Consider the following 25,802-nt stretch of genomic DNA (forward strand, 5'->3'; position numbering starts at 1 on the left):
GAAATAAAGATAAAATGCTTTCTAGTAACTAAACAAACTAGACTGGTTCAGGGTAAAATCCCTTACCACATGTTCCAGCTCACCAAATTCTCAAGTCAGGTGCTGCCCTCACAGTCCAAAGGGCTGATTCCTTTGTCTTCTTAGGTGAAAGAGCAAGCGAGAGTGAGAGTGATATAAAGAGAGAATATATGGAGTGTTTTTTCCCCTCACTTTTATAGTACAGTCTCCCTTTGAAGTGGATTCTTCTGAGGATTACCCCTCAAAGCAAAGTTTATGCAAACAGGAAAGAAGGTGATGTTAAGTTTCAGATTTGTTCAGTTAAGTTCTGGAATAGGCTTCCAAGGGAGAGTATGGAATCCCCATCATTCGAGGTTTGTAAGAACAGGTTGGAGAAACACCTGCTTGGGATGATCTAGGTTTAGTTGGTCCTGCCTCAGCCTGGGGGCTGGACTTGATGACCTTTCAGGGTACCTCCCAGCCCTACATTTGTATGATTCAACAGGAGAAACTGAGAAAGGCCCACATCAGACTCCCCTGTAGCCAAGTGTAATATTAGAGTACTCACCTGTGAGGTAGCAGACCTCTGTTTAAATCCCTTCTCCTCAGGGGGAAAGGGGATGAGAATTAGGGATACCCTAATGAGTACCCTAACTGCTGGGCTAAAGCTTATGAGGCACGACCTCCTCCCTGTCCTTGGAATTTTGTGTAAACTCACCTGTAGGGCTCAAACTCAGAGCATGCTTATCAGATCAAGTCCTACAGCTGAGTTAGGCAGAAGAATGCCTATCTTCTCATGGTTCGTGCATCGCTCTGGGGTTTATGCATCCAGATGCCTGGTATTGGGCAGCAATGAGCATGCTCAGAGACAGAAACGTAGATGCCTAGCGAACTTTAACTGCAAAACCATAGGTGTAAAGTGAGTTTAGGTTCCTACAGCATTTGGTGGCAGCCGAGCAAGCGTTTTGTGAATTCCAGTGGGGCCTGATTCTGGGATTTAGGTGCCTAAAGTGGTAGTTAGGCACCTAAGTCCTTTTGTGACTCTAGTATCAAGTGTCCCCAGTGGAGAAATGTAATGCTGTACTTGTAAATCTTAGACTCTGCTTTTAAGGTGTGGTGCTGAGGAGTGCTAGACACCTACCAGCTCCCACTCACATCATTCGGAGCTGCAAGTGCTCAGTATCTCTCAGGATCAGGCCCCTGTTACAAACTTGTCTCTTGCTGTCAAAATTCCAGACTGTTCAAAATTGCAGCTCTGTGGGTTCCCATGGAAACAAACTCCACTGCTTTTTAGGCTGCCACCAGTAAACAGCAAAAATGTTTAGAGTTTACAGGCTTCTGGTCTATAAAATGAAAGCCATGATTCTTCTGGGTACAAACATGGAACTCTGCTAGCTTATTCCCAAGCCAGAAATAAAACCATTAAATAGGATTTACTATTCTGTATTTCTCACTAGTATTTCCACTGTGATTGTGTTTTCAAGCTGAGCTGACCAGTCACCCGAATAACCAGATCTTAAACTAGATGTATTACCCTATAAAGGTGCTAAGGGTAAGTTCTCATCATACTAAAAAAATACTGTTTATTCATTCTTGTTTTGCACTGGTCACTGGCTTAAACCCACCCAGAAATCAGTAATGACAAAGATATTTGTGGTAATTATTTGAAGGCTGCTGGGGAGGTCTATGTGAAACGAGCTGGTGGGCTCAGTCAAGCTGCAATTCACAATTCACATAGGCACCAGCACACAAAAAACACTTCCCCAGTTGTTATTAATTGGCACCGTAGTGAACAGTCATAGCAAAGTAGGAACCCAAACTATTCTGTTACATTCGGAGATGGTTCCTTTCAGCTCAGGGTTAAGTTATAGTGGCAGGGCCTCATGGTGGAAGCTCGCTGCCCCTGGCAGTGCCCTACCAGTCCTATTTATAAGCACAGGTCTCAGAGCTGTCAATCAAACTCCCTTCCCAACTGCTATACGCATTCAAACCCCCACACAGACAGGGACTTCCTTCTCCTGTTCTTCACTCCTGATACATTTTGCAGACTGGATGAAGACAACAGAAACACAAAAAGAAAAGGAGTACTTGTGGCACCTTAGAGACTAACCAATTTATTTGAGGATGAGCTTTCGTGAGCTACAGCTCACTTCATCGGATGCATACCGTGGAAACTGCAGCAGACTTTATATACACACAGAGAATATGAAACAATACCTCCTCCCACCCCACTGTCCTGCTGGTAATAGCAGGACAGTGGGGTGGGAGGAGGTATTGTTTCATATTCTCTGTGTGTATATAAAGTCTGCTGCAGTTTCCACGGTATGCAGGACAGTGGGGTGGGAGGAGGTATTGTTTCATATTCTCTGTGTGTATATAAAGTCTGCTGCAGTTTCCACGGTATGCATCCGATGAAGTGAGCTGTAGCTCACGAAAGCTCATGCTCAAATAAATTGGTTAGTCTCTAAGGTGCCACAAGTACTCCTTTTCTTTTTGCGAATACAGACTAACACGGCTGTTACTCTGAAACCTAACAGAAACACAGACGAACAGGAACATAAAATGTTCTGTATCCATCTTGTGCAACAACAAAAACAAAACAACCCTCCAATATCACATAGAAACATTTAAATGAAAATGACATCCTGTGACCTACTTTAACCTTTTTTTAACTTAATATCCTCCAGGTTTTAAATATTCTCCCTTTAAAAATTCACTGATTCCCTGTAGATGAGAAAAATCAATGATATTGGTGCATATGTACAGGAAGGAAATTTAAGGAGCTATGTAAATTTTTACTCCACTGAAAATACAAGTGGGAAAAAAGTTGGCAAAATGAAGTTCTATACTGATATGCAACAACTACTGAGTGTGACCTGGGATGCCTGACGGAGCCATCATTGAAGAAGCAAAGGTCAGGGCAGGCTGCAAAAGGGAGAGCAAATACTCACAAAACTGGTGGTTAACACTAAAGTTAAACTCACCTACCAGCCAGACTGTACTTTTGATCTCTCACACTGGTTATCAAGAAGTTTAAAAAAAATCACACAGCCTCCTTTTACTGCATTCCAGTTCTCTTGCTCCTAATCAGCACGCAGGTCCAGTACAGTGAGAAGTGATTTAAAACACTCTGCTCACTATACAAAATGTTCTTCTGCACCCGAAAGGGCCAGCCACATTGCCAGGTCAATAATAGGTTGGATCTTACCCAAAATACCACGCTGCCAGCCAATCCTTTAGTATGTAAAACTAAAGGTTTATTATAAAGAAAAAAAGAAAGAACAAGAAGATAATTGTTAAATGGTAAAGCACTCAGATACAACAGAGACTTCAAAGTCCACCTATCAGGTTCTTAGCAATACTGGTGAGTCTGCTGACTTGAAAGTCCCTCTGGAACACGTCCACCGCTTGGATCAAATACAAAATGGAGATGATGCAGCTGCCCTTTACATTTCTCTTGCCATGTGGCTTGTACTTCCTGTGTCCCAAACACAAACTTTACAACACATGGGCATGGAAAAGGCTTTGAGTTTTCAGTCCATAGCCATGCCCCTACAAGTCACGCTGACTCATAAGGTGTATTCCCTGGCTCCTTTCAATGGGTTCATTGTACCACTGACGACCCTTGATGGGCCATCAAGCAGGCTTACTGCTGATGCCAATCGGTCTAGGATGTCACCGAGAAACATAGCACAAGTTTGGAAACATAGATATACCATACATATCTATAGCTTATAATACAAGGTGATACAAACATATGAACAAGATTATCACGCTCGGCAAATTATAACATTTTCACAGATACCTCACTTGGCATACCTGGAATGATTCATCACACTTTTATAATATTGGTATCAACAATATCATAAAGTGTCCCACATATTCCATACCATACAGCGTCACAAGTATTACAAACAGAAGCACAAAGAATTAAAACTGACTGTCACAGTTAGACTGAAACAACTTAAAACCTGCTAGAACATATAGATTATAGTTGTGACCAGGTTTTTGAGCACCATACAAAGCAGTACTAATGTGTAAGCATATACATCAGAATTCATATATTCTACAGTGTATGTTTCTACATAATTATGATATTGCTTACTATGTGCTACACCTTCTAGGAGTCTGCTGTCTGCAGTCAGCGGCCATTTTTTGGCACTTAAACCACAGCCCTTGAGACCAGTGGAACTGAGCACGTTGGGCAGAAGCTAGAGGATGGGCACCACTGTTGCAGCCTGACGCTCTATGACTGCAGCCACCACCAGCCCGAGCGTGGAAAGGGCAGTTGAGGGACCTAATCCTCCTCTTTACCTCTGGGTCATCTTTCACTGTGACTGAGGAACAGCGGCTGTGCCATGTGGCCCCAGGTGGAGTGGGGAGGAGCAGGGGAGATATTTGGGTTGTTTTTTCTTGTCCCTGTCAGACATGGCCTGAGTTGGGGCCGGGGGACAGGTCTGTCCAAGCAATAATCCCCACTTCTGCATGGGAGATGAAGGGGTTCAGGAAGGGCGAGCTCCACGAAACCCCCTGGTCAGAAGGAGCCCAGGAATATTGGGTACAGTAACTCCTCACTTAACGTTGTCCCGGTTAACGTTGTTTCATTGTTGATCTATTAGAGAACATACTCATTTAAAGTTGTGCAATGTTTGCTTATAATGTTGTTTGGCTATGGGGGGTTGAAACCAGGATAGGCCGGCAGCACCCCATCAGTTCCCCTCCACCCACCCAGCGCCTCCGGCCCACCGGCAGCCCCACAGATCAGCAACTCCCCCCTCCCTCCCCACACCTCCCGCTCACAGCAATCAGCTGTTTCAGGATGGTCTGGGAGGGGAAGGGGGAGGAGCAAGGAGGCAGCGCACTTGGGTGGAAAGAGATGGGGTGGGGGTGGAGTGCAGGCAGGAAGAAGCGGGGTGGGGCCTTGGGGGAAGGGGTGAAGTGCGGGGCAGGCCTTGGCAGAGCCAGGGATTAAGAAACCCCCCCGGCACTTTGGAAAGAACAGCAAGAGGAGCAGCTGGATGATCCACCCTCTTTCACCCTCTGACTCCACCACCTCAATTAAGCTTCACAATCATCATTGCTGAGTACAGTATTAAATTGTTCATTTAAAACTTATATAGTATATGTATATAATGTCTTCTGTCTGGCAGAAGAATTTTCCCCGGAACCTAACCCCCCATTTACATTAATTCTTTAGGGAAACTGGATTTGCTTAACATTGTTTTGCTTAAAGTCGTATTTTTCAAGAACGTAACTACAATGTTAAGCAAGGAGTTACTATATTTTGCTTTCAATAAGTAAAAATGTCTTTTCCTTTTCGGAAGGGGAAGGTGGTGGTGGTAGGGGACTTAGAAAAACTCCCCAAAGCTCTGTCAGAAGCAGAGGCTCTTGGTCCACTGCCCATGTATGTGTGGTGGTAGAAAAGTCCAGGAAGGGGTGGTTCCTAGCCCCTACAAACAGCCACATTTATTGGTAGGGCACTGCCAAATTCACGGCCATGAAAAACATGTCACAGACCATGAAAGCTGGTCTCCCCTGTGAGATCTGGCTATTGTAGGGGGGTCATGGTATTGCCACCCTTACTTCTGTGCTGCTTGAAGAGCTGGGCTGCCGGAGAGCAGTGGCTGCTGGGCACCTATCCCAGAAGCCTGCGCTGTTGCCTGCAGCAGTGCAGAAGGGTGACATGGTATGGTACTGCCACCCTTACTTCTTCACTAATGTTGGTGGCAGTGCTGGCTTCAGAGCTGGGCACCTGGCCAGCAGCTGCAGCTCTCTGACTGCCCAAGCTTTAAAGGCAGTGCCTCTGCCGGCAGCAGCACAGAAGTAAGGATGGCATGGTACGGTATTGCCATCCTCACTTCTCCACTGCTGCTGGTGTCAGCACTGCCTTCACAGCTGAGTTCTTGGCCAGCAGCTGCCAGCCTCCGGCCACCCAGCTCTGAAGGGAGTGCAGAAGTAAGGGCAGCAATACCATGACCCTCCTATAATAGCCTTTCGACCCTCCGCTATGACCCTCTTTTGGGTCCGGACCCGTACAGTTACACCACCATGAAATTTAAGATTTAAATATCCAAAACCGTGAAATTCAAGATTTTTAAAATACCATGACCATGACATTTACCAAAATGGACTGTGAATTTGGTAGGGCCCTAGTTATCCATCTGCCTCCACACTTCAGAACAGAGGGGAACACCCCTCGTTTGGACACTGGTCGCAGGTGTGTCACTCTAGCTCTCTACAGCTCGTCAGTATCTCCTGAGAGGTAACCGGGTTGCGACAGTAAACCTACATACTAGTACCTGTGCTCCTATCACGTGCCTACAGACCCCCAGCTTCTCCTCCACATGCCCGTGCTTGGCTGCCTCCTGAATCCCGCGCCCCAGCAGCGTTGGCTGGGAGAGACCAAAGACCAGCCTCGGCCCAGGAAGCGGCGACACGCGCCTGGCTCAGCACTGGCAGGGCCGGGTGCTGCGCCGTGTGTCAATGGGGCCAGCCGAGCAGCCTGAGAGGAGTCGATCGGGAGCAACAAAAAGCCACGTTCAGGATTCACACTTCGGCCCAGCCAGGTGCAACCTCCCCCCGGGGCTGCAGCCCGAGGCCAGGACTCGGCTGGGCACCAGCGAGCGGGGCTTTGCCGGACCCCAGCGCCCGGCCTGACGGCTGGGGAGCCCGCAGCGCCAACCTGGCTCCGGCTCCGCCCCCGCCCCTTCGCCTAAGAACCAGGATATCTGTGCCTGGGCCAGACGGGTCCGCTCCCACCCCGCCCCGGGCCCCAGCAGGCCCTCAGCGCCCCCTGCCCAACGCTGCTGCCGGGAGCGAGAGTGACAGGAACAGGTGACGCTACTAGGCCCGGGCGTGTCTCCAAGCAACGCGGAAACGGCAGCCCCGCCCCCCCCCCGCAGCCTTGCGCACGCGCCATCTCGGTCCCCCTCCAGGTGTTGTCTTTGCTACCGTCACTTCCGGCTCTGTGGATCTGTATCCGGTCCGGGTCGGGGTCACGGCCTCAGCTGGGCGGACGCTGGAGGGACGCGGCGGGGGCGGGTGAGTGAGTCAGGTGCCGGGGGACAGACGCCAGAATCCCCCCTTCCGGCTCTGCCGGAGGAGACGGCACCGGGCGCGGGGCTTGCCCCGATTCCGTGCGCGCGGCGGGGCCGTGGCCGGCCCCTCTCTGAGTTCTCCCGTCGCAACGCGGGGGCGGGGGGGTTAATCCGCCTCGTGGGGCCAGGGAGACGCTCCGAGCCCCGGTTTCCCTGCAGGCGCCCCCAGAGGGGTGGGCTGACTTCAGCCGCTCTCTCACGGGAGTGGTGGTTTCGCTGTGCAGGCGCCTCGTTTTCACCACCCGATCAGAGTTTCTGTCAGTTTGGGGCCTGCGGAAATAACTTCAGATTCCTGTTATTAAACTGTAGCATGTACCAGGGGGCCAGGAAAGGGGGGCGGGGCGGGGGAGAGGATTAATGCAGTTTGTCATGTCACTAGACTGATTTAAAGTGTGGTTTGGTGTTTCCTCTTGCTATTTAAAAGGGAGCATATGCCCTGATTTGTAATTTGCGCTGGTATTCAGTTAAAGTGCAGACCCTTTCTGGTTCCTGTAAGTGGAAGCCGGCTGATGTGAAGCACCTGCCCTCTTTCTAAAATTAAATTTTGGTGGCTATAACTTGTATGGTTAAGCTTCTCAGACGTACAGCATCTGCATAGCAGCAATATGATTCATTTTATTTAGCTCTCCAGTTAACTGTGGGACAAAATCAAGTGGCACACGCAAGGTTATTGAAGCCATTACAAATGAAGTCTCACACCTTGCCAGTTCTTGGACCTTTTTCACTAACCAGTGCAACATTTGTGTGTGAATAAACTTGAGGCAATAGGCAGATCAAAGTGTTTATCAGGGACAAGACATTTACAATTTTATTTTATTTTGCCAGTAATAAAAATGTCAGCACCATCAATGGAGGAAAGGAAGGCTTGCTGGGGAGCCAGGGATGAATACTGGAAATGCTTAGATGAAAATTTGGAAGATGCATCTAGGTGTCAGAAGCTTAGATGTTCTTTTGAATCTAGGTGTCCACAACAATGGGTGAGTGCTAGTAGTTTTTTCACCAGTCATAAGATGCAACCTGACAGTTGTGTTGTATCAAAAATGAATTTCTTCTGCAAATTAATTCATATAAGCATTCTCAAGTAATGCCACAATCTACATTATTCATAATGCCTTAATACCTTACAGTAATATTTTGTTTTTTCGTTTGACACTGCTTCCCTTTAATTTTTCCAGTTATGTAACTATCCAGAATATTTGTACACTGGCAAAAACACAAATGTAAGCAATGCCCTACAAATAGTTAACTTCTGCTGCACAGCGAGCAACGCGTTACTGCTGTAGATCCTCTTAAAGATTGGGTATTTGTTTCATGGAGTAGTACACCGAAAAAACAAAACAATGAGTATTAAATCCAGAAGACTGCCTAGCCAGATAATTGGTGAAGTAGATTTCACTCTATCTATCTAAGTTATGTTGCTATACCACTGGAAAGGTATTTGGGAAATGTCCTGTCAACTCCCAGAAACAGGGAAATTAATGGATAATATCGCAGAAGTGAAAACACAGATCTCAAGGGGAGAACGCTCATGTAATAGTGGCAGGGCTTGCAATTGCATGGCACTTTGAGACCAATATTACAATGTGCTACATCCCATTTTTTCTGCTCCAGTGACGGAGTTCACATTCTAAACCATTAATATACACAACTTCAGTATCAATCTGGTCAAGTGTGTATGTGATCGAAGACTGTTCTTTCCGTAATCCCGTTAGATGATGTGTGAATAAGAACATTTCATGTTGGAGTCCCATACTACACCAGTTTGCTTTGATGAACATAAAGTGATCTCTTTTTAAAACAGGTAAAATACTTTGACAAAAGAAGAGACTTTTTAAAATACAAAGAACAGCTTCAAGCAGGAGAATTTCCTGGGACTACTGAAAAGTCATAGCTACGCATCAATTTATGAAACACAATCAATGAAAGAATAATCTTATGGAAGAGAAGTACTGAAATGCAAGGAGAACTCCTTGAGTTAAAAGTAACTGGTAACTTACACTGTATCTCTAGAAATTCATGCTGCTTTCCTTGTTGCAATGTCTCACTTTTGTGCGAGAACAGTAATTAAATGAAAAAGACTGACTGTCTGTAAGACTGTATATCAAAGAAATATGGTATATAATTTTTCCTATACCTGAATTTTTTTATTGTGTAACTAGGATGAAAAGCAGTGTTTCCCAGAAATTAATGCACTGAACTATACATCTATATTTTTGGGAGAATATTAAACTGTTTTCAAACTTGACAAGTTTTTCAATGCACGTGAACTAACTTTTCTAAAAAGCTCCTGCATCTTCCCCCCTTCTCTATGAAGATAATGTGTCAGTGTAAGTGAGCAGGTACACTCTATGCTATTTCTTTGAAAATTTTGTGAATCAATTAATTTCTGCTGTCTTACTGTATGGCCACGTTTTAGATAAAGATCAAGAGGTATAAATAACCACTGTATCTCATTTCTTATGTAGCTGGTTTTCATTTATGTATTTTTATAAATATCCGCACAATTATAGTTGAGATTCTTATGCCACTAATGTAGGTGAACAGTTTCTCAGTCATTAAGTATGTCACCAAAATATTTGAAAAATACAATGCTACAGGTATGATTACTTATGTCCTTGTTTGTATAATTTGGTGGCAATGATATAACCAACTCCTGTATTATTCACAATGGATTTGCTTCAGTAAAGGTTTGTTTTACGTGAGGTAGTCCTTAGGCAAAATAGCAGCTGCTTTAAAAATGGCATTTTCCAAATTGTCAGTGAAAAAGGCTTAAGAAAGTGTTGTGTATTAGGACAGGGCCCTACACTGAACAATTCACCCTGATAAATTACCAAGCATAGAGTTTACTGGGATCAGCAAACATTGTTTAGGTGTTTAAAACCTGTGTTTTAAAAATGGGTTCACTAACATTTATAGACATGATTTATCCCATACTCCTAAACCACCACCTCATTTCCTGATGTAAAAGACCCTAACTGGTCCTCTGCCAAAACTTCCAGCTTCACTTCTAAAAATGTTATCAATTCAAAATCTGCAGTATGTTGAAAATTTAGGGGGAGTGTAAAAAACTGGATTTAATATGAAAATGACCATCATGAAGGAATAATAAGATATTTCATACTTAATGTCAGTTTTTAAATTCACCTAAGACAGCTGCAGAATTTCAGGTCTGCTGTACCTAGATGCTGCAGAAAACAAAGCATCTTACCACAGACTACACAAGGGTGTTAGGTGTGAGTATGGGCGATCAAATTAAAACCATTTTAACCTCAACTACAGCTGTTGTGATCCGAACAACTGCTATTGTAAAAACCCTACATTTTGAAGTACACTGTATGAAACAGTTAAATGTCACTGAATTGTGTGTTCAAGGGGAGAAGAGTCTATTAACTCTGGTTGCTTCCACTGCAATAAGAGAACTATACATACGTAAGCAATACAAACAAGACTATTTATTACCAATAAAACAGTTGTATATAATCAGATAATACGTTAAGGAATTTAAAAACAATTTTTGTACTACACAACACCATTGTATGACATGCAAAATTTAAAAACATCGTCATTCACCCTGAGTCTGTAATTATTCCATGTGTTTAAAAACATATTTTACAGCACCATAAAAAGCCATCCAGCTGCATTACAAATAAGGCACAAGACTCTTGCAGTTATTTCAGTTGTTTTTGCTTGATTAGTTGTTGCCTTGTATACTCCCAAATCAGCAGAGCTCCACTTACATGAACGTTCAGTGATCGAATGATACCCTGCTGAGGAATTTCTACACAAACATCCAGATGCTGAATCAGGTTTGCTGGGATTCCCTCATGTTCATTTCTAATAAGGAGGAAATTAAAAAGATGTAAGTCTTTTACACAGAAAAGAAGAAATAGAAGCAATATCACTTCATGCTGTCTCCAATATGCACCTGTCTGGAGAAACCTGAGTGTCCCATAACAGAAAAAAACAAGAAATGAGCTTCAGTAGCAAACACCACTCACAACACTACTTGCTGCCAGCTCCACCCATCATGGGATAAGTTTCTTATCCATGCAGTTGATGCTTACTTCTTCATACGTATAACTGATGAGCACAAAAAAAGAAAACCTAAAAATTCCATAGCATTGTAATCGAAAACTTACAAAATACTAGAACTAGTGTCTTGCTTCAGCAGCAAATGTTACAGAAACACTGAAGATAACGGAAACTAGACAGCATAGTAGTTTAGTCCACTATCTTTTTGCTTTAAGAAAAACTCAGATTTATATTTTGGTTAAGTCAAAACCAAAATGAACCAAACGGTCTTATCCTAATAGATGTTTTCCACATCTTAAACATGAGACTATGCAGGGATCCTTGTTTAATCTTTTTGCCATGGGAAAACATGGAATTTGCATTTTTACAGAGAATCTTCAGTTTTTACATTTTGTGAAAATAGTTAATATATGTTTTTATTTTAACTAAATTTTATTGAAAGTACCAGTATCACTTATTCAGTGTATGCAACCTCTCCACTCTTATGGTTGATTTTTGAATGGGCTTTAAATTTACATAGCTAAACATAGCCCAATAAACTGCTTCTGGCATACAGAGGTTACTCAGTGGCCTATAGGAGTTCATGTTTTAATGCATCTCAAATTTCACTTCAGCCTCCAGATGTAATTAAAGTTATGAAAAGATGCCAAAAACTTTAAAAATCATCCGTAAAGATCAAGTCACTGAGTTTGGCTAGGACAAATTTCACATTGATGGTAAGCTTAGAATTTGTTTGCAAATGTAAATATATTAATAAAACATTGTGTTCACCTGATACCTATATACAGATAGTGTGGTTAGGGAAAGCTAAAGTTCAGCATTTCATTTTAATCACAGAAAAGTGTGGATTTTTATGGGTTTTTTTAAATCAGAGAAGTTTGTTTGTTTTTTTTTAATCAGGGAAAACTAGGATTCCTGCTGATAACACAAATGTTGCAGATCAAGACTGAAGTTTAACAGAACTGTAGCAAAGGTTGCACTAATCTCTTCCTATAACTTTAGCCAATGCTATTAGTTGCCCTGTCACAAAAACTTAAAATCACTCAGAAATGGAAGATGCTGAATTATAATAGCATACTCAATAGAAGGGGTGGTTCACATATAACAATTACTGATCATAGTATTTCCCCATTAATGCAGAAATAAAAGCAACAAAAAGCAAGGAATCAATTTCTTTACTTTTATGCAGAAATAGAAAGTCTGATCCTGGAGAGATTTCTGGGTTTCCATGGATGGGCCAGCTAGGGGATATCCAATCACTTAAATACTTGTGAATATCTTAAGTATTACCACACTGGTCATAGGCATCCAGGTCTGCTATTTCCAGTGACAGCACCTCAGTAAGTACTGCTTACACAGACTGTACCCCCTTCTGAATGAGGTCACTGAAAATAACATCACATAGCTATGCTGAAGATAAAATGGGTTAACCAAAGTGTGCAACATAGGAAAACAAAAGTGTGAAAAAGGAGGGTGAGTGAAAGAGAGGCTGTCACATTACAAAAGAGACTCAGGGCATTTATTACTGGATTTAACTTTAGCTCACTGAAAAGGCAACGTCTATGAAGCTCTACATTACCACTGTATTCTGCTCATGAGAGATGAGGGCACTCTCTTTGCTCTGCAGTGATTTCTGTGGCTGAGCAAATGAATTAGCATTATTGGGCTCTAAAGTCCCATCAAGAAGCCCTAGCCAAGGAATAGTGCCATGGTGTGATTCTTGAGGTGAGCCACGGAGACCACAGTTACAAAGCCCTCGTTAAAGACAAAGATATTTGATCCATGGGGTTCTATATTTTACATCTTTTATACCAAGTGGAAGAGAAATACTGTTATATACCATCTCTCTTCTTTCCTTCCACCAACATAGCTTGATTTTCTAATCATTAAACTGCTGCTTACGAGGAAGGGTGGCTTGATGGACCACAGTATGGAAACTACAGATACAGCTTGTTTGTAACTTACCCCAGCAATAACAAGGATTTCTCTGGAAAGCAGTATTCGGTCAAGTCAGAACTTTTAGCAGTTTGCTCCACACCTATGATAGTGTAGCCTTCAGTTTTCTTCTGCTGTAAATAATTAACAAGCTGAGATGGTTTCACCTGCATGTTAAGAATAGGGGAGAAATGTTACAAATATTTAAATATTTTCTATATAAAAATATATTACCACAAAAAACGTTTACACATTTCTAAAGTTGAGAATAGAACATTCTACAGAAGAAAAAAAAATTGATATTTTAAACTAGTTTTAAGATTTTTTTTTTTCAGACTGGTGGTAATTGGTAATATACAGAAATATACTAGGGCTCTGGGCTTCACAGATATTCGTATAACACAGATCATAAGTTTTACTGGATCTGTACACGATTATATCATATGGGAGTGTTACTGCAGATCAAGTGCAGGACATTTGGTGTTGCCCCAGCTTATGTTTACAATGACTCATTATAAATACCCTTTTTAGGAGGAAGTCAGTAAAAGAATGGAACTGTTGCTAGATAATGTAGTGGATAAAGGAAAGATTATGTATTAATAGCCGTGGTTCTTTGAGAGTTTTGCCTTTTCATCACTTGTGGGATGTGGTCCAATCCCCTGGTATAGCTAACCTTTGAAAACCTGCTAGAAAAACACCACCCACTGGGACTACACAAGTATCCATTCACAGCAACAAATGCTCAGGAGCTGAGGTGACAAGAGGCAGTGAGGCACACAACTGCCTCATTTCTTATTGCTAACAGCTAAGTCCTTGTGAAGATGGATGTGTAGTGTGAATATGCAGATGCACTACTCTTGAAGAATCAGTTACGGATAAGTAAAGAACAGTTACAATAACTTTTTCAAGCGATTGGCCTGTGGATTCCCCTCTTGGTGACTAACAAAAACAAGCAGTCTGTTTGCTTACAGACAGGTACAAGGAATCCTACATAAAGAATGACTGCAGGACAGCTCTACCAAAACAGGAATGAGATCTGGAAGCCTCTACTAAAGAACAGTGTCTTGAAATTGTGTGGACAAAGTATCAGAGGTGTAGCCACATCAGTCCGTATCCACAAAAACAATGAGGCCAGTGGCACCTTAAAGACTAACACATTTATTTGGGCATACGCTTTCGTGGGTAAAAAACCCACAAAAGCTTATGCCCAAGTTTGCATCTGAAGAAGTGGTTTTTTTACCCACGAAAGCGTATGGCCAAATAAATCTGTTAGTCTTTAAGGTGCCACTGGACTCCTTGTTGTTTATGTGGAGCAAGGACCACATAGCTGCATTGCAGATTTGGTTACAGGTACATTCTTCAAACAAAGGCAGCAGAAGCTGCCTGAGCAGTAGTGGAATGAGCTCTAATGTGGCTAGGTGGATCTAGTCTACCTTGTAATATGTCCTTATACAGGTGAAGGCCCATTTTGATAATCAATGGGAGGTTATTGCCTGACCCTTAATCCTATCAGCAAAGATCACAAACTGGCTAGGTGTGTTACTGAAAGATGTTGTCTCGTTAAGGTAGTATGACAATGCCCTTACTAAATCAAGCATATGAAGTTTAGCTTCCCAGGGGATTGAGTGACACTTGGGGAAGTAAACTTGGTGATTAATAAATTGGTTCATATGGAATTCCAAAACCACTTTGGGCAGGAGCTTGGGATGAGGCCTCAGAGTAAGCCTGTCCTTATGAAACTGTGTATATAAGGAGAAGCCCCCCATGAAAAACAATCTCCGCTACCTGAGCTGATGTAATGGCTACTAAAAAGGCAGTCTTCAGTGATAGGTGGTATACAAGGTTCAAAGTGGGGGAGCAATCAACCTTGTTAATACTACACTGAGATCCCAAGAGTGAGGGTCCCAGGGCAGCTCCTGGATTGGGTGAAAAAGCATGAATAAAGTCTGTAAGGAATATAGCCAGTGTAGGGTGAGAAAATACAGTGTGGCCTGACATGCAGATTTTACTGCTAGGTAGATCTTTATGGAGCTAACAGAGAGCCCCAGAATAGAGATATTATTGCTAGGTAGACAAAATGGGGCTGACAAAAAGCCCAGAATGTTTCTGTAATAGTATATAGTTCTGTATTGTTGAAATGGGTGTTGTTAGGGGAGATGCTGGTGCTCAGATGTCCAAACAGAAAACCACCACTTGGTTTTAGAAGTCATTCTAGTTGAGGCTTTTCTGCTTTAGAGCAGAATGTTCTGAACCTCAGGAGAACACCTTATGGTGTACATCAGCCAGCCAGCATCCACGCTGTCAAACATAAGGAAACTGAGTCTAGGGGTGGATCTAGCCTCCCGGGATGTTTTGTGAGACCACGTCATTCTCAGCAGGTAAGAGATTGGGGGCTGTATTGATGGTTCATCAGATCCAAATACCAGAACTGCTTGGCCCATCATGATAATCAGTCCAGCATCTTGCCTCACTTTCCTCAGGACCCTCAGTCTCACAGGAACCAGGAGCAAAGCATATATCAGTCCCTGCATACAGAGGGTAAGAAAAGCATCTGACGGGGGCCTAGACTGGAGCCATCTCTGGAGCAGAACACTTGGGATTTCTTGTTCTGGTCTGTGGCAAATATGCTATTGATTGGTATCCCCCCTTGCAAAACATGCTCTGCAGCACCAGGTCCTTGACTGACCACATGTAGTTGTCTGAGAACCGCTTGCTGAGGTGATCTACTAGTAATTTCTGTCTGAATGTCTGCCAGGGCTAGTGATATGAACCAGTGACAAATATGCACCATGTCAACAGCCAAATGGCCTGACAGAGCAGAAATGACTCGGCCCCACCCTGTCTGTTGACATAAAGTATAGCTGTACCTGGCCTACAGACAGGTCAGCTGGTACAAAATAGGCCAGAGGTACCGAAAACGACAGTACTGACATGCCGGCTACCAAGAGTGCCAAAGAGGTGTGTCAGGAAAAAGGAAGCCAGCGGATTTAGTCAGTACAACAAGCAATTTTTTTCATGGCCAGTAATCAGGTGCCAGAGGGACCCATCTTAGACTACTGGCTGCCCACAGACTCGTCTTAAGTTTTGCAGCCAAACATATGTGAATTCTTATTTCTCAGTCTAAAGGTCCTGGAGGGGGAGACCTTCATGTGTAGGCTCATCTCTAGAGTGATGCTCCTTCCTAAACCTGCTTGAAGAAGTCAACACATGGACTGAAGTTGACAACTGGGAGTTCACAGACATATCAGCCCTGGAGCTCAAGGTGGAATCCCGGTGCGCGGGGACACCAGCCAGAAGGGACTGGAGGGAAGACTAGGCCTTAGCTACATCCTCCTTCATGCCCAAGGAAGGTGTCATAGAGCATTTCAGAAGTAGTGAAAAAGAGTGTCCACCACTGAGGGGCATAGAAGCAGCACAGGAGAGGCATGCCTTAAACCCTAAGGTGTTAGCTTCCATCATAAAGAGCTTGACTCTAGCCCTGCCTACTGGGGTGGGCCCTAGGCTCACCGGCAGCTGTCCCTGATCACACTAGCGTGTGCAAGCAGCTCACACGCTCCCAGACAGGAGTTCCTTCCACACAGAGGTCTGCATCTTGCACACACTAGCCCAACCAGGGCCAGCTACAGTTGCTAGGTGTCCGGTTTTTGACCGGCACATCCAGTCGAAAAGGGACCTTGGTGGCTCGAGTCAGCACTGCTGACTGGGCTGTTAAAAGTCTGGTTGGCGGAGCTGGCAGGCTCGGTACATGGCTGTGTGTGGCTCCCTGGAAGTGGTGACATGTCCTTTGGCTCCTAGGTGAAGACACGGTCAGGGGGGCTCCACAATCTGCCCCCACCCTAAGCACCAGCTCTGCAGCTCCCATTGGCTGGGAATGACAGCCAGTGGCAGTTTTTGGAGCGGCACCTGCGGGCAGAGAAAGCACAGAGTTGCCTGGCCACGCCTCCGCCTAGGAACATGTTGCTGCTTCCAGGAGCCCCTCAAGGTAAGCGTCGCCCGGAGACTGCACCCCTCACCCCCTCCTGCACCCCAACCCCCTGCCCTAGCCCTGAGCCCCTCCTCCACACCCCAACTCCCTACCCCAGTCCTGATCCTCCTCCTGCACCCAAACTCCCTCCCAGAGCCTGCACTCCAACCCCCTGCCCCAGCCCGGAGCTCCTCCTACATCTTGAACCCCTCATTTCCGGCCCCACCCTGGAGCCCGCAGCTGGAGCCATCACCCCCTCCTGCGCCCCAACATCCTGCCTCAGCCCAGAGTAGTCTCCCACACTCCAAACCCCTCAGCTCCACCCCCCAGCCTGGAGCCCCCTCTTGCACCCTAAACCCCTCATCTTTGGCCTACCCAAGAGTCTGCACCCCAACCCCCTGCCCAGAGTCCCCTCCTCTACGGCTCCACACCAGAGCCCTCATCCCCTCCCACACTCCAACCCTCTACCCCAGCCCAGTGAAAATGAGTGAGTGAGGGTGGGGGAGAGAGAGCGACAGAGGGGTTACTGAGTAAGTGGGGGCAGGGCCTCAGAGAAGGGGCGGGGCAGGGGGCAAGGGTGTTCGGTTTTGTGCGATTAGAAAGTTGGCAAACCTAGGGACAGCTGCCAGTGGGTATGGCTGGGGACCGTACAGCCACACCGGAAGAGCTGTCTGGCTTGGGCGCTGGCTCCAGTGACCGGCAGCCCAACATCCTGTTGCTTTTGCCACTACGATTCCTGGTAGAGCTCTGCAGCTCCACGGATATCTGCTGTATATCTGCAGATATAAATTTTGTATCCACGCTGGCTCTACAGATGAGATTTAAGGGACAGAGACTGAGACAGTCTGGGAATCTAAATCAAACAATTACACAGAAAGTGCCTAAGATTAACTATTTATAATGTATTAACTATAACAATTTAAAAGGAGATTTTTCATTAAAACCAGGAAAGGTCCTTTTGACAGAGTGAAGGCCTTTTTTCTCACAACTAGTCACAGAAAGAAAGGAACAGAGGTGGCTGGGCAGAAGACTTCTTGTAACAACTCCAAATGTTCAGCGTTGCAAAGAGGCATGCTGCAATGGATATTTCTTTTTTATATAGTTCCCAAAGTTTAGCAGTACAAAGGGGTAGAGAAAGGCATCTCATAACTGGGAATATGCAGAGGCCACTTAAAATATAATGTTGTTCTACTGATAGAAAATACTAATCATTTTTGTAATCTTGATAGACAGCTAAATACATTTCCTGAGAACTGTGCTAGCCTAATGATTTTGAAGAGCAAAACCAAACAAAATATAAAGCTTTAGATTTATTCCCTCATGAACTTGACTCTATATGAAAAAATCCTTTTTGCATATAATAATATGGGAAATTATTAGTATTTACCCTAGAATCCTTTTCTGGAACACACTGGTGATTAGCTGATGTGTAGATGGGCTTTCTTTCTACTGAGTATGCTTGTGTGGTATCTCTGACTGGGACCTTGGAATACAATATTTATTTTTTTCCCTTTATTCCTGTCTTTATAATCTCAATTTGTCAGAAACCTATCAGAAGCCAAGTCTCACAAGCAGTATAAATTTATCATTACTATAGTGTTCTGTATAGGCTGGGTGTAGAAAATGTTGTTTAAATGCAGATCTGTTATCATGTCAGTGAAGTAGAGTATTGTATGGCTTTGTAATTTATTCTGAAAACAAAACTATTTTAAAGGATTGACAAAATTGTGTAAATACGGAGAATTTTACTCTTACATCAGAAATAAAATTTTCCAGAGATTAACTGTAAGTAGACTCAGACTGCTATGAAAATATACAAAGCTGACTTTGAAAACGTATATATCTATTAGGGCTGTCAAGAGATTAAAAAGATTAACCGCACTGTTAAACAATAATAGAATACTTATTTAAATATTTTGGATGTTTTCTACATTTTGAAATAGACTGATTTCAATTACAACACAGAATATAAAGTGTACCGTGCTCAAAAAAAAAAAGTATTTTTCAATTCACCTAATATAAGTACCGTAGTGTAATCTCTTTATCATGAAAGTTGAACTTACAAATGTAGAATTATGTACAAAAAAAACCCCTGCATTCAAAAAATAAAACAATGTAAAATTGTAGCGCCTGCAAATCCCCTCAGTCCTACTTCTTGTTCAGCCAATCGCTCAGACAGACAAGAGGGCAGCATTATCTTCTGTAAATGTAAACAAACTTGTTTGTCTGAGCGATTGGCTGAACAAGAAGTAGGATTGAGTGGACTTGTGGGCTCTGAAGTTTTACAATGCTTTCTTTGAGTGCAGTTATGTAACAACAACAAAATCTACATTTGTAAGTTGCTCTTTCACAACAAAGACTGCACTACAATACTTGTATGAGATGAACTAAAAATACTACTTCTTTTATCATTTTTACAGTGCATATATTTGAAATAAAAAATGATATACACTTTGATTTCAATTACAACACAGAATACAATATATATGAAAACGTAGAAAAATATCCAAAATATTTAATAAATTTCAATTGGTATTCTATTGTTTAACAGTGCTTTCAAACTGCGATTAATTTTTTAAACATGATTAATTTTTTTGAATTAATCGTGTGAGTTAACTGGGATTAATTAACAGCCCTAATATCTATACAAAACACTACAACCACAGGTTTGCATAGAGTGCTGAGTGTTAGACCTACAGTCTGAAGCAAGATGCCCTGATTTTGATAAAGTATAGAAAAGGCTCTGAAATCTACCTTGTAAATTAGTTTCAGACAAACTGTGTTATTAATTATTCTCATCATGTCACTAAAAGAATGGGCTAAACAAGATGAGATTAACAATATTTCAATGAATCACTTTAAGTTTTACAAAAGAATTTTAAATTTCAATGTACAACCATCAGCTGTAAAATACTACAATCAGAGTATGTTATAAAACAAGAGGCAACTAGTACAATCAGTTTCATTAACACAAAAAATAATCAACAAACCAACCTTTTAAAAACCGCAACAAGGATCTTCAAAAGCAGCAGGCTAATAATGCAAACATACCTTAATACTAGCATAAAACAGAGAAGCAGGTACTTGTGCCAAATGGGTAAAGCGGTTAATTTTCAGGAGAGGAAAAAAGAAAGTGAGACCCTTGACTTAGAGGGCATCAGTTTGAATGAATTTATATGTACAGTGCTCCTTTTAGCAGCTAAAATACTTTTTCCACCCACCTCGACAAGAGGAAGCCACTGTTCTGCAGAAACACTGAGATGCTGAAATTGCTTATCGTTTATATAATGAAGACTGCCAACAACTAAAGCAGATGCCCCAAATATTTCACTTGTACGACACAAACCTACAAATAAGCACAAGATTTAAAATATAAAGATTACTTTAAACAACAAAACTAAGATATTAAAGCACATGAAAAAGAGAAGACAATCTGAAAACAAATAATCTCCAGCAATATAAACATTTGTCTCTCTAGCCCTCTAGTTTTAGTCAACAGGGTTATTTCCACATGCTTTTCATGTATGTTCCAAGTCATGACTCTCGCAATGTCAGCAGAAAAAGGAAAATGCCTTCTATAAGCTATCAGTAGGTTAGAAATAAATAAATAAATAAATAAATAAATAAATAAAAAAAAACCAATCCCACCTTTACCACCATGTCCTATAAAGTATTCTGCAGTATTTACTTCCAATGATGTTACAGTGCAGTGGATCAGCATATATGTATGAGTTTTGGGTTACATACACACAAATGACACAAGGAGAAATCTCTGACCAGCAGGGTTAAGAACAATAAGGAGTTTTGTAACTATATTAGGAATAAACAGAATCCTCACAGTGGTATTGGTTCATTACTAGATGGAAATGGTATAATTATTAATAATAATTGCAGAAAAGGGCACTCTGAGTCCCAGTATGGGTCTCCAACCCTCTTTTTTTCTTCGGTAACTGGAAGTAACGAGAGTAGAAGCCTCTTAGAATTGTGGGCACTGGCTCTCTGGCTCCTATGCTGAGGAGATGGTTTATCTCTTGACATAGCAGCTCTTGTGAGAAGGGTCCCTGAAGAGGGTCCGGGAAGGATGTTTGGTAGGAGGAAGGAGGAGAAATGGATGGAGCGTCCATCCCAGTTGATCTCCAGCACCCATTTGTCGGAGATTATCCATTCCCAGATGCTGCGGAATGGGGTGAGATGGTCTCTCTGAAGGAATGTGGGTGGGGAGGGGCCGGGTTTCCAGTGTGAGATAACAATAAGTAGAATGTTCTACGGGCACCTCGACCAACCGTCAAAACTGTTTCTTTGAGGTGGAGGGTTGAGAGGAAATGGGCTGTGATCCTGACATCTTCCATCTGGGTAACCTGGGCTTCTTCATCTGGGGTTCATATGATCTCTGTGCTGAATATTGAGATGAATATTGTGATGAGTGGGCCTTGATTGGTGGCTGAGGACTATATCTGCTTTTGTACCCAGGTGTACAGATACTGTGAGATTGAAGAGTGGCCCTGGAATCTTTTACTTTGTGAAGGGAGGCGTTGGTCTTCTCGGCTAATAGCTTTATCCCTTCAAAAGGAAGGTCCTCCACAGTCCATTGGACCTCCTTTGGGAAGCCAGACAAAGGAAGCCATGAGGCTCATCTCAACACAATGGCAGTAGAGACTGAACATGCCACTGTGTCAGATGCATCAAGTGCAGACTCGAGAGATGTCTTAGCCAACAGTTAGCCTTCGTTGACTATGACTTTAAATTGCTCCTTATGAGAACTGGGGAGCTGCTCAATAAAAGAACTGAGTTTTGCATAGTTCTGATAGTCATATTTTGCCAGTAAGACTTGACAGCTTGCAACATGGAACTGGAAGATGGCCGAGGTGTATGCTTTCCTGCCAAAAAGGTCCAGATGCTTCCAGTCCTGGTCGTAAGGGGTGGAGTTAAACTGGTGTTGGCGGCCCTTAGAATTAACAGCGTCCACAATAATAAAATTTGGGAGGTGGGTGGAAGAAGAGAAACTCTGTCTCTTTTGCTGGCATGTAATATTTCTTGTCAGCGGGCTTGCATGTTGGTGGGACAGACGTGGAGGCCTGCCATATGACCTTGGCAGGATCCAGTAGCGCCTCATTAATAGGGAGGACCACTCCGGAGGATGTGGAGGGAAGAAGGAAGATCCTGGGAACTACAGGCCAGTCAGCCTCACCTCAGTCCCTGGAAAAATCTTGGAGCAGGTCCTCAAGGAATCAATTCTGAAGCACTTAGAGGAGAGGAAAGTGATCAGGAACAGTCAGCATGGATTCACCAAGGACAAGTCATGCCTGACAAATCTAATTGCCTTCTATGACGAGATAACTGGTTCTGTGGATGAAGGGAAAGCAGTGGACGTGTTGTTCCTTGACTTTAGCAAAGCTTTTGACACGATCTCCCACAGTATTCTTGCCAGCAAGTTAAAGAAGTATGGGCTGGATGAATGGACTATAGGGTGGATAGAAAGCTGGCTAGATTGTCGGGCTCAACGGGTAGTGATCAATGGCTCCATGTCTAGTTGGCAGCCGGTATCAAGTGGAGTGCCCCAAGGGTCGGTCCTGGGCCCGGTTTTGTTCAATATGTTCATAAATGATCTGGAGGATGGTGTGGATTGCACCCTCAGCAAGTTTGCAGATGACACTAAAGTGGGAAGAGAGGTAGAGACGCTGGAGGGAAGGGATAGGATACAGAGGGACATAGACAAATTGGAGGATTGGGCCAAAAGAAATCTGATGAGGTTCAACAAGGACAAGTGCAGAGTCCTGCACTTAGGACGGAAGAATCCCATGCACCGCTACAGACTAGGGACCGAATGGCTTGGCAGCAGTTCTGCAGAAAAGGACCTAGGGGTTACAGTGGACGAGAAGCTGGATATGAGTCAACAGTGTGCCCTTGTTGCCAAGAAGGCCAATGGCATTTGGGGGTGTATAAGTAGGGGCATTGCCGGCAGATCGAGGGACGTGATCGTTCCCCTCTATTCGACACTGGTGAGGCCTCATCTGGAGCACTGTGTCCAGTTTTGGGCCCCAAACTACAAGAAGGATGTGGAAAAATTGGAAAGAGTCCAGTGGAAGGCAACAAAAATGATTAGGGGACTGGAACACATGAGTTATGAGGAGAGGCTGAGGGAACTGGGGATGTTTAGTCTATGGAAGAGAAGAATCAGGGGGGATTTGACAGCTGCTTTCAACTACCTGAAAGGGGTTCCAAAGAGGATGGCTCTAGACTGTTCTCAGTGGTAGCAGATGACAGAACAAGGAGTAATGGTCTCAAGTTGCAGTGGGAGAGATTTAGGTTGGATATTAGGAAAAACTTTTTCACTAGGAGGGTGGTGAAACACTGGAATGTGTTACCTAGGGAGGTGGTGGAATCTCCTTCCTTAGAAGTTTTTAAGGTCAGGCTTGACAAAGCCCTGGCTGGGATGATTTAATTGGGGATCGGTCCTGCTTTAAGCAGGGGGTTGGACTAGATGACCTCCTGAGGTCCCTTCCAACCCTGATATTCTATGATTCTATGAATGTAAAATGTTCACCAGCTTGTAGTGCGACTCGCTCACTTCTTGCAAAGGTATTGGCAATGTTTCTGCCATCCTCTGTGCCAAGTTCTGGAACAGTTTAAAATAATCTGCCATAGTTGGTGGAAGGGGTATCACTGTCTTGTTTAGCGGTGATGATGAGAAGCATGCTTGCCTGTTCAGGAGGTTCAGAAGCCCTCGAGGTAGCAGCTCGATGGTGTTTCCTCGGTTGCTGGTAGGTCACACTATAGCAGTGGTTCTCAAACTTTTGTACTGGTGACCCCTTTCACATAGCAAGCTACTGAGTGCGACCCCACCCTTATAAATTAAAAACACCTTTTTATATATTTAACATCGTTATAAATGCTGGAGGGAAAGCAGGGTTTAGGGTGGAGACTGACAGCTTACAACCCCCCATGTAATAACCTTGCGACCCCCTGAGGGGTCCCGACCCCTAGCTTGTGAACCCTTGCACTAGAGATAAGGGAGACCTGTTGTCTTTGAACCTGCCAAGGATCACGGTATGGCCATTGCGATGGGAAGGGGCCAGTGGTGGGTGCCACAACTGACCAAACCAGGGGGACAATATGCCTGATGTCCATAGTGAAACGGGGCCCCATACAGCGGGTGAGAAGAGTGGCGGGAAACCACGTCCTCTTGCTCACTTTCTGACTGCAACAATGAAAAGGGTGGTGCATGGTACGAAGTCAATGGCAAGTCAAGGGCTCTGGGTCCCCGGTAATGAGCAGAGGTAAGTCCGGTGCGTCAGACACCAAAAGATCCGTCGCGCACTGGAAGTCTGGCAGTGCAGAAGGCATCGGTACCAGCGGTGGTTGTCGATGCCAAGAGGCTTGTACCGACGGGATTAGAGATGTGGACCTGAGAGCAAGGTCTGTTGGTGCCCAGTGTACCACAGGTGGTACCGATGTTGACATCGGTACTGATGGAGCCTTCCCCAGGTCAGATCTTCTAGGTTTTTCATGCTCCCATGGTACCAGTGGTTTCTTGCCTGGGCCCACTGGGTCATTGGCTGGAGCAACCCAACTTACTCCATTGGTATGATACCATCCATGCCCTGGATACCAGATTTAGACAACTTCAGTGCCATTGGTCCTGATGATACTGATTGAGCCAGAGATTGTTTTTAGCTTGATCAGGGATCGCTATGGGGACTCACTGACCTTTTCTTAGAGGCCTTACGTGAGTGGCTCACAGGCAACTCCCTGGGCTCACCTCCCTTCAAAGTAGAAGGTTGCAGTGGGGGCTCCTGCCAGGACTCCAGAGGTTGAAGTGCTGACTCAGTGAAGTGGAATTTGAGCTTCAGTTCTCTGTCTTTTCTGGATCTGGGCTTCAGTTGCCGACACAAACCACACTTCTATGGAATGTGGTTCTCTCTTAGGCAGCGAACACATTGTGAGTGTCCATCAGTCACTGGGATAGACTCCTTGCAACTGAGGCGGTTTTTGAAGACTGGGGTGCAGGGCATATCTTTGTCTAGGGGGTTCCCCCCACCCCCTGGACAAGGGGTTGGCAGAAGACAGTCTTTTTTCTTCTTCTTCTTTTTTTTAAAAGGCAAATGCCAAAATAAAATGTAAACGAAGTAAAGAAAGAAAAAGCGCTTTAATGGAAGCTAAAAATTAGCAATTCTAAAAGAGTTAATGATCTGCGAATGGACAGCTATAGCTCTGTCACTAGCCAGAGGCGGCTGAGAAGGAACTGAGGACGGTTCGCCTGCGTATGCTGGCTAGCCTTGTGGCCGGTGAGGAGCAGTGCATGAGCAGGCTGAACGGACACTGCTACTAAAGTTCTCTGATCGGCAGCGCGGGGATGCAGATACACGTACAATGGAGCCCCCACAGGGACACTACTTGAAGAAGCAGCAGTGATTTTTTTTTAATTTAATCAGATTTTTTAAAAAATTTAAATTAATCTCTTTTCATAAATAAACAAAATTACATTTGATATGTAAAGGCCTAAACTTAGTATAATCTACTAAAATCATCTAAATAAAATACAAAAAATAATATTCAAGCACTACATGTTTGTTGTTAAAATTTTAAAAAAAGTCAAACTCCTGAACTGGTGGTAGACCCTGGCTAAGCACCTGGAACTAGAGCTTGTCGAAGTGCTAACTCAGTTTTTGACAGCAGTAATTCCTTTGGCAGATGCAGAGTGAATATTTTCTTCATTTCAGTTTGTTCAACTAGTTCAGTTCAATGACTAATTCATTCAAAGTTGAGAAATGGCCTGG

At 43.7% G+C, this 25,802-nt stretch overlaps 2 protein-coding genes across 5 annotated transcripts in view; one reads left to right on the top strand and one right to left on the bottom strand.

Annotated features, from left to right (window-relative positions):
- Positions 1-6,896: 6,896 nt before the first annotated feature.
- COA6 (cytochrome c oxidase assembly factor 6) lies at positions 6,897-9,534 on the top strand. The gene is made up of 3 exons (XM_084623952.1): positions 6,897-7,038; positions 7,920-8,071; positions 8,896-9,534. The coding sequence occupies exons 2-3, from the start codon at positions 7,928-7,930 to the stop codon at positions 8,983-8,985; spliced, it is 234 nt and encodes a 77-aa protein (XP_084480078.1). The 5' UTR covers positions 6,897-7,038; positions 7,920-7,927; the 3' UTR covers positions 8,986-9,534.
- A 994-nt stretch (positions 9,535-10,528) lies between these two features.
- TARBP1 (tRNA guanosine 2 -O-methyltransferase TARBP1) overlaps positions 10,529-25,802 on the bottom strand; it is a 100,791-nt gene continuing 85,517 nt past the window's right edge. For all 4 annotated transcript variants that reach the window (XM_084623950.1, XM_084623948.1, XM_084623949.1 and 1 more), the window contains 3 exons: positions 20,247-20,371; positions 13,092-13,228; positions 10,529-10,928 (listed from right to left, as the gene is read on the bottom strand). In XM_084623950.1, coding sequence (XP_084480076.1) covers positions 10,763-10,928; positions 13,092-13,228; positions 20,247-20,371 — 428 coding nt within the window. In that variant the 3' untranslated portion in view covers positions 10,529-10,762. The remainder of the gene's footprint in view (positions 10,929-13,091; positions 13,229-20,246; positions 20,372-25,802) is intronic.

This window comes from Lepidochelys olivacea (assembly GCF_965140295.1).
Source record: "Lepidochelys olivacea isolate rLepOli2 genome assembly, chromosome: 3".
NCBI lineage: Eukaryota > Metazoa > Chordata > Testudines > Cheloniidae > Lepidochelys > Lepidochelys olivacea.